General features: G+C 38.4%; 1 protein-coding gene across 2 annotated transcripts; it reads right to left on the bottom strand.

Moving 5' to 3' along the window:
• Positions 1-2,184: 2,184 nt before the first annotated feature.
• On the bottom strand, positions 2,185-7,864 carry tmem82 (transmembrane protein 82). Of its 2 annotated transcripts, XM_044120958.1 has the most exons (6): positions 7,623-7,864; positions 5,785-5,854; positions 5,483-5,681; positions 3,826-4,240; positions 3,396-3,583; positions 2,185-2,775 (listed from the first exon to the last, which is right to left on the bottom strand). In XM_044120958.1, the coding sequence occupies exons 1-6, from the start codon at positions 7,714-7,716 to the stop codon at positions 2,695-2,697; spliced, it is 1,047 nt and encodes a 348-aa protein (XP_043976893.1). In that variant the 5' UTR covers positions 7,717-7,864; the 3' UTR covers positions 2,185-2,694. The 2 variants fall into 2 exon arrangements, with proteins under 2 accessions (XP_043976893.1, XP_043976883.1); XM_044120948.1 differs by having other exon boundaries at positions 2,185-3,583.
• Between the last annotated feature and the right edge of the window lie 1,581 nt (positions 7,865-9,445).

The raw sequence follows: 9,445 nt of genomic DNA, 5'->3' as shown, positions 1-9,445 counted from the left end.
TTTGGTCAGCACAAATAAAGAAAAGCAGGCAACAATCTCATAACAGGGTAATCTTTTTATTCAACATTGGACCACAAACCTTAAAATGTCTGTAAGACTGCCTCTACTGCACATTCAGAGAGTACAAAGCAATTTATAAAGATAACAGTGAGGCTTTTCAAAGGTCCAACACTTAGGTCTATAATAGTATATGTAAAATCAAATGGTCATGATTAATGAGTACTGAATATGTAATATCTAAATGTCCGACACTGGGGTTTTGGGTGGGTGGGAGGGAAGGACGGTCGGACGGATGGATGGTTTTAGGCAACGGAGCTGGTTAAAAATACGGAAATACAAAAATATTTCATCATCTCCTTTTTTTCCTCTGTACTTTTCCAGACATGGCCTATTTTCCAGGCTGGTAGGCATGCCGCAAAACTGATTTGTGGGAATGACCACAAATTGGGAGAGTTGTTTCAGAGACCACAATTTGTGCAGAACAGAAGATAAAATGGTTTGTAACAGATCAGTCGTAAGAAGTGATGATTGCAAAAAACAAAGGAGTTGATTTTCACAAAGAAATAAATTACGCATATATATTATCAGCGTGTCAGAAGTTCTTATTAGAAGATGCATTGAAACAGTTTGCAGGATGGGATGTTGACCAAATGTTTTGTATGTACATAAGACTTGATATGTGGAAAATGTCTCTCTCTTTAAAAGATATTACTGTAAAAAATACATGTGCGAGACACAATAAATTTGACCAAATTGATTATAATCAGACATTTTTGTTGTTGTGTTTATTTATTTGGCTTAGATATACAACACAAAATGCCCTACAAGACAAATAAAGCTTGGAGGGGGCTATTAAATAAGGAACTCTGACCAGGTCTGAGCTGTTTTAAGCTAATAAGTAACAGAATAATCTCTGTGTCCAAAGGTCTACTGTAATGGAGGTCAGAAGCTATAATATAATCTAATGTATTTCCTTTGTATACAAATAATAAAGTGTTCATTCTATTTTCTCAATAGATTTTTAGAATTTTAATCAAAAATGCCCCCATCTGTCTAAATTATTACCTTACCGTCACGTAAGTGCATCGTGCCTAGAGCTCAGTCCAGGCCTGTATGAAACATTTTTATGCAGAGGTGTTTTGAAAAAGCTCTGTCTCCATGGCACCACATCTTTCTGCTTTTGTTACTATATTAAGCCTATGAAAGCGTTGTGCGCATGCGCCCCGCGTGCCTATCAGAGGCCTCCAGAACAGTCTGGAACTCTCGGGAGGAGGCGTCAAGGATCTCACAGTCACTCCAGCACCCTCACTGCAGTCGGCTGCGTTCGGATACCGTCTTTCTCAAACCTACTGAATCCGTCCTGATGTGGAACTTTATATCATTATAAATCCATTAAACCCATGGGAGTACAATTTACTATTTTGGTGGATCGACCAGACACCAAAACGCAAATGTCGTCATCTGTGGTTCTCAGACGTGGATTACTATGGATACGGGACCGACAGGCTCATATTGTTCCCCTTGTAAATTTTTTTGAGAAGGAACTGGAGTGATATATCAGAAACCCTCTCTTGGAATATGTCTCTATCTGCCCTCAGCTCTAAATAAACAAGTCTTCATACCGACGACAAAATGTGGATTTCTTTCGATGTGGGTGTCAGAACATAAATCACGAAAAGACGACAAGCTTTAAAACGTGTCGCAAAGACGAGAACGAAACCTTAATGTGTGTTGGGTGTTAAAACAATGTTTGGTGAAACTAGCCAAAGAAAACGTGGATTCATTACTGTGAAAAATACGTACAAAGTCCACACAAAAAAATCAACAAAGCCTCCAGGGGCCTAGGTCTTTGTTCTACGCCATTTTGTGAGACTAACAGTAGTAATAGTTTCGTCAGCCATTTTGCCCTTACGTTTCAATAAAATAATGTGAAGTAAAATAACGCAGTTAGCAAGCGACGCTGACAACTGTTGTTAAATACATCAAAAAAATTATAGTAATAGAGATAGCAAGTTAGATAAACTGGTGCATAAACGATCAATTAAAAGGCAATCGACGTCTGTACCCAGCTGAAGTGTCCGTTTACCTCTTTTTATTCAGTTAACTTACTGGCTAAACGAGCAGGTTATCATGACAGCGAGAGTGAAATGAAAGATGAGTCCACGATGGGTTTCGTATGCTCTCAGTCTCATAGTAAGTGTTATTGGAGTGTGCAGTTTTAAAAGTTTTCTTTTCCTTTGTTTTACTGAATACTTTTGAATACAAATGTTTCCACTAGTGAAAAATAACAGAGAAAAAACGAACAATAATGGGTTTTACATACAAATCTGGTTTATATTTTTTATACAAGCCAAAATACAATTCAGACTAATATTTAAGCAAAAACTAACAACAAAAAAGTAAAAATATACAGGGCTCTTTAGTTACAAGGTCACCCATATTCCCAGAACTGTGGGGTCCCCCCCCCCCCCCCCCAATTAACCATGCTTTCAGGTATTATTATGTCAAATTTCTGACTTTAATCATAAAAATTATAAGTGTAGTAGTGATCTATTATCACTTCTGTAGAGCAACTGCATTAAATAACATGGGAGGAATTTTATGACAAATTGCAGTAAAATAACAGTACAGGTCTATTTAGACATTGCAAAAATCTGATGTTTACGTATTATGACCTCCTCAGAATAGTCCATGCTATCTGGGATGCTGCTTCACATGTGTTTGTGATGTTTGTCGACGATCTCTTCTTGCATAGTTTGTAAAATCCTCTTCGTCCTGTGTGCAGAAACCATATGACAGAAAAAAAATGCACGAATAACTTCCAGAGACAGAGTATTTGCCATTGAGCCATAACATTATGACTATTGACAGGAAAACAGCACAAACAGCGCTAAGATTTTACAGCGCAATGTTTTATTCAAATCATAATGTTATGGCTTGTCAGCGTTTGAATGGCCTTGCTCTTTTAGCTCTAAATTGAATATTCTAGATATTTTAATATCAATATTTAAAACACAATTTATATTTGAACTTAATTAGTTACTAAAATTCATTTGTTCTACTTTTTACAGTCAGAAGAGATTACACTTATTTTTCTAAATCAGTGCATTAAGTAGTTAATTTTTCATGTGTTCTGTTAATTTCATGTAGTGTTTTAAAAGCCTAGTTATTACAGCAAGATAAGATTTGTGAAAAGAAAAGTAGGCTTGTTTTTTTTTTTGTTTTTTTTTACACAAGTTAGAGAGTTCTCTGACCTAAATGTGTCGTAGGGACTCCTAAACTGTTCCCCTCCTGGGATAAAAGTTTAAGAAGTTCTTTTTCTCCCTGGAATGCAGTTTGATAAGCACATTTGGTATTCTGCCCCAGTTTAATGGTCTCCAGAGAAACCGACTGACCTGCGAGGACGCTGCATCCAGCAGATCCATGTTTGAGATGAGACAGCTGGCCTCACCGAGGAAACATATTAAGATGTGGAACACATCGGCCCAGCGTCCCACTGTCAGCATCAGGACCATCAAACCCCCGAGACGCACGACTACTGCATTGAGGACAGCTTGGCTGCTCGGCAGACGATGCTGTTCTTCTGTAGGGTTGAGAGATTTAAAATGGGAAATGAGCAGGAATGGTTGGGTGCACTCAGTTGCCAAAACATCAAATTGTTTTTATTACTAATGAATAAATGATGGCTTTTTCTCTTACTGAATACACTCCGGGAGTGTATTTCTACCCAAAAGACATGTTTGCGTCATCATAAATACGGACGAAGCAGTGGCTTCATCGGATACCCTCTAATAGAGAGCTTGAATCGTTTGACAGGATCCTCACCCTGCATGTACACCACCAACAATGTGTAGCAGATAGTCAGCGGTGTCCAGAACCTCAAGGCCTCGGTTGCAGACAGAAACTGTTGGTTGATGATCGATACGGCTGCCAGCACGGCCACAAAAAAGGCAATGATCATAGTCCTGCAAAGCATGGGCTGCAGATAGCAGCCTGATGTGAGCAGGCTGATGCAAATGCCGCAGTAGCGCTGGGAGCTGTGCAGCTTATACAGAACAATGACATGATGCAGAAGGGCTGCTGCCTTTTTTGCCAGATACCAACTGAGAGCTGCTGCCAGGAGAAGGCACAGCCAGCGCTGGGATGCCCCCTCGTGGAGAAAGTGCAAACTGCAGCTGATGGCACAGCCCAAGGAGAACTGGCTTTGCACTAGCAGCTGCTGCAGAAACTTCCTGGTTTCCTAGGAGGGGAAGAGAAGATGCGATGGATCAATTATACCACACAATAGGGAGTGGTAAATACGTGTGGAATTATGAAACACTGAAATAAACAAAGTTAAAGTCATCACTGGTTTATTCGTATTTATTGGGCTATGAGAACTTAAAGTCACAAAATTTTGTGATGCAATTCTGATAACGAATGATAAAAGTCACAATAATAGCTATTCATTACCTATTTTCTAGGTCATTGTATGACTGTGTCGGCATGGCAGAGCAGTCAGAGCCCCACAAACAAAAATCATACCTACTTATAATGCTCCAAGTCCAAACCACCATTAAAAGAAAACCTTATAAAGTTCTAATTACATTTTCCTTTAATTTTAGAAGACAACATATACCTAGTTAGGTAAAATTAAAATTCTTGTTGAACTGAAATTCAGACCTCTAGTAAAATGCTACGTGTTCCATGAGGTTTTGTTCAACATGGACGAGGGAGGTGGACAGATAGATAGAGATCTTTGAATTGATGAGAAGAGAATTGATGTTCACAGATGAACATCTGACTTGGTCAGAGCTAACCAAGTCTCCAGTCTGACCTGGTTAGAGCTATTTTCCAGGGCAAAACCTCATGAGTAAATGTTCACTCTCTAGATGTGCCGTGCTGGTTGGGAGATATTCTAAAAGCCTCCACCACAATGTGGCTCTTTTACGGGGCTGAATATAAAATATAAAATATAAAAATGAACAGGGCTGAATATAAAATATAAAATAAAATGTACAACGCACATTTCAGATTTTTATTTGTAAAAAGAACCTATAACTAATTTACACTAGTTATGAACAACTTTGTGTTGGTCTGGCTCATAAAACTTTGACAAAATACATTCCATTTGTCCACAAAAAAAAGAAAGTTAAAAAGAAGCAATGTTTTTTATTTTCTTAAAAATGTGACAAGAACTAATGAGACATGAAACTATAGTGCATAACTGAAGAAGTCAGTCTCTGAACCTAACTTCCTGCTCCAACACGCCTGATTTAAGGGAATTAAAACCTGGTTGTCATCAAAAACTGGTTTGTAACACGAAACAAAGATCAGAGCTGGAAAAACTGACACAACAGTTTGGTCCGCGCCAGAGGCATACCAAGGATCCCAAAACACCGTGTGAAGCAAAGCTGACAAAGTGCTGCATCTTTGTGGACCAAACACTATGCAGGTTTGACAGGCGTCACTTGATTCTGTCACTATACTGCCGACACCTTACCGGTCCAGCTGTAAGCAGGCCAGAGACGGCTCGCAGGCAGAATTCCAGTACCACCAGTGACGCCACACGGGACCCCACAATGGCCAGTATCCCAGTCACAAAGAGAAACTGGAGCATTCCAAAAAGTCCATGTTTAGCTCTCATTGGCTTACTGCTTGACCTCCCACTTGATGTGCCTTCATTATTCTTTTCTTTCCAGCTGCAAATGACAGGAACTATCATGTAAAGGATAATCTGTAATCTGTAGAAATATCAGTATAGGACTGAAAAACTCTTGCATACATGTCAGACAATTTCCTTACCTCTCCTCTATCAATAGATGTACTCTGAAGAGGGAGCACAGCACAGAAATCCCACATGCCCCCACCAGCCCTGCAAGTCACCAACAATGTCTTTAAGCAACAAATGTTGGTAAGCAGATTTAGAGATATTTTCATAATGTGTGAGCAAAAACAAAAGTAGAACGTCTTAGAATTTGCACATCCTGCTATATCAAGCATGAAACTAAAAGTGTTTTACATGGAGAACATCATTCTGACAGTTAAATATGATGGTGGTTGTGTGATGATTTGGAGATTTTTAACTTCAAAACCTGGATGGCTTGTGTCCTGATAAGATATGGAAAGCCACCATTCTGTTATGTAGCAGGTCAGTGGTAGACCAACGTGCATGATCCATTTAATTCAATTTATTTGTATTGCACCAATTCAGAACAAATGTTACAGGCGAGTATGTCTCTGAATGGCTTAAAAAAAAGATTTCAGAGTGGTCTAGTTCAGAGTTTCCCAACCCTGGTCCTCAAGGCACACCGTCCTGCATATTTCCCTGCTTTAATGTGCCTGATTCAACTGATTGTTGTTCAATAAACGCCTGTTAATCAGTCATCAATTGAAATCAGCTGGACTGAAGCAAGGAAATACCTAAAACATGTAGGGCAGTGAGCCTTGAGGACTAGGGTTGGGAAACAGTGGTCTAGTTAAAGTCTGTACTTGCATCTTGTTAAGATGCTGTCACATTACCTCAAACAGACAGTTATCCCTCCAATCAGAACAACTGTCTAAAGAGGAATAGACTCAATTTCGTCCACAAGTTTGTGAAAGACTAATTTTCAGTTTTCAATTCTTGATGACAATTATTGCTCCATAACCCGTTATTATTATGGTTTAGGGAGCAACTACTTTTTCACATAAGTTCTTGTTGTTTGTACATATTTTTTTTCCTATTAATTTATTAAACCTCCATATGAAAGTTGACTGTCTTCTCTCAGGTCTATCCAACTTTAAGGATCTGAACATTTTTGTTGTGATTAAAAACAAAATCAGAAGGAACCTGTAAAGGACAAATACAGCAAGGTGCCTGCAGCCTGTTGCTTAGTGACGCTATCTATCAATTTATCTTCATCCTGCTCTGTTGCAAACAGAAAAAAAATATTTGTAGATCACTGGTCTTTTAAAAGTACAGAAAAATCTTTTGTTAAATCCTAATAAGATGTCAATAAATTTAACAGAGTTCAGAATGGAAAAAAATCTACTTCTGCTGATATCACAATTGATATTTTTGAACATCAATGTTAAAGTAGAAAGTAGAAAAGACGTTACAGAAATCTCAAATTAAACATATCTAAAATTAACAATATCTAAAATTACTATACAAAAATTTAAGATCATATCAATAATGTGCACGTTTGAAAAGAAAACTAGGCTGTTATTTCAATAATTCTCAAAAAGTTAAACTGTCCAATTTAATATTATTGGGCCCGTCTGATGTTTGTTGGACATATCCAGAATTCAATTTTTCCCAGATAAATCAACATTCTGGATATATTGAAAGCTAAATGTTTATTTATTGATTCTTTTTTTTTGGTTGTTGTTTTTACTGTATCATAACAGAGCGGACATATTTTTGTCTGTCACCGACAGCAACAGACACTCTACGGTTCCCAAAGTACACATATTTATGACATTTAACACATAATTCAAAGAATTTTGCACCCTTGTTTCTTGAGTCCCTGTTAATGGCAAACGTGTAGGCAACCTGCTGCTCCAACCTTCAGTCATTCATTTACACAGACTAGTGACAGCCTGTCAAATATTCTTTGACAAAATAAAATTAAAAATAAATCAATGAAAGAGAAACTTACCTTGAAGTAAACCAATCAGAGGGTTTGTGTCCAGTATCAGCCATCCGGGTAGGAGGTAGGAAGTCGGCAAAAAGGAGGTGAGAAAGGAAAACATTTTTTAAAAGTCTTACAGAAATACATGGAGGATACACTTAATAAATCATTGCACACTCTTGAGGCATGTATTCTGCGTGTTGAAGTTGCTGCTTTTTATTTCCTGTTGCCTTGGCGTTGAGCTTTGCTTAACCCAAACCCTGTTCTGTGTCTCGTACCAAAGGTCATCCGAGGGCTGCTGGAGCTGTTTGAGTCAGAACAAGATAATGCAGGTTATTGCACCAGTCCACGACGTAAGAGTTTTGAACGTTTCCCCATGGTGGTCCATTTCTAGACCTGCGGTGGTTCAACTTGTTAATCTGGGATTTGTGGAACAGACTCTAGTCTCCCTTCAACACTAAACAGGATTAAGCAGGTATAGAAAATGATGTGCAGTGATTTGAAAGTGTGTAAACCCTGGAATAGATAAGAGAAACTATGAGGGTGAGGTATAGAGACATTTTAGTGAATTATAATAAACACATTAGGGAAAGTATTTGTTGCTGGAATAGAATAAGATAACTTGAGTGAAGTTGGCTCCTCACCTTCAAATTACACAAAATTGGTGTCAAATGTTTGTGCAGCAAAACTTTTCATTTGTGCCGCTATCATTTTAAAGATATTATGGTAATAAATATTTTGTGAGGTCATCAAAGATCAACCATGTGCATGCACCTAAAAGAATAAAGAAGCCACCTCAGTCAAGCAAAACCCTTAGAGACAGACTTCTATTATGCAGGAACGGTTCATTCTATGAATTGTTTTGGAAAACTAAATATTAGTTCCATTATGAGTCTCCTGTACTGATCATGGGGTTTGATCTCATCCAACAGGTTGGTGGCCGATCTGTCCAAGAACATGGCCATATAGAAAGAATGCAATGCTTTTTAATTGTAAATCATTTCAGAACAATGGCATTTCAACACATCATGATTTGGCAACACATGAATACATAGGCACTTCTTGAAGCCAACTAATGTAAGTTCAGGTTTGACAGGTCAATCATATTAAATTCATGGCGTAATTTTTTAATGGACAAGTTGTTAAAAACTGTTCATTAAGCAGACAGGACCAAACAGTACTTTTACCACAAAAAAAAAAAAAACACATCTTGAATTTTATTAATGGTACTCTCACTGGAGCTACAACTTCACACAGAAAACCACCTTTCCAAATAACACATTTCATTTAGGATTTGGCGAACGGCATCCCAGTGTTTCAGTCTGACTCGCAAAGCCAGACGCATCAAAAGGAAACCACCTCAGATATATCCCATCAGGTATGTTTCACATTTCCTGACGCCACGTTTTCAGATGAACTCATCTTGCACCGACAGGCTGTGATGAATATTCTGCTTATGATGTGCAGCTGTCGCCGATGAGCTTTTCACAGCGCGATCTGTCGTCTCTCGCTACGTTTTCTGGGCTCTCTCCTCCACATAGAGCTGCATCTGTGGCAGCCAAACAAACAAATATGAGGAGCAGTAAACAGAGAAGCCTAAACACATGACATGAACGACATTTTGGCAAACCGCTTCACAGGAAATGTTCTAAAACGTTTGAACATCACAGTGATTCTTGTTTTGTTTTTCTCTCAGCTGACCTTCACTATGTCGGACGTCATGGATTTCAGTGGAATGAGTCTCGGCTCCTTCATGTGAACTTCCTGCTCGTCTGCGACGATCCATGGAAAATCCTGAAGATGTAAATGTGACTAAACCCATAAAAATGCTTGTCTTGTGTTTACATTTT

Source organism: Gambusia affinis, linkage group LG01 (genome assembly GCF_019740435.1).
Source record: "Gambusia affinis linkage group LG01, SWU_Gaff_1.0, whole genome shotgun sequence".
Taxonomy (NCBI): Eukaryota; Metazoa; Chordata; class Actinopteri; order Cyprinodontiformes; family Poeciliidae; genus Gambusia; species Gambusia affinis.
The sequence above is the reverse complement of the archived record's forward strand: the minus strand, read 5'-3'. Positions and strand labels throughout refer to the sequence as shown.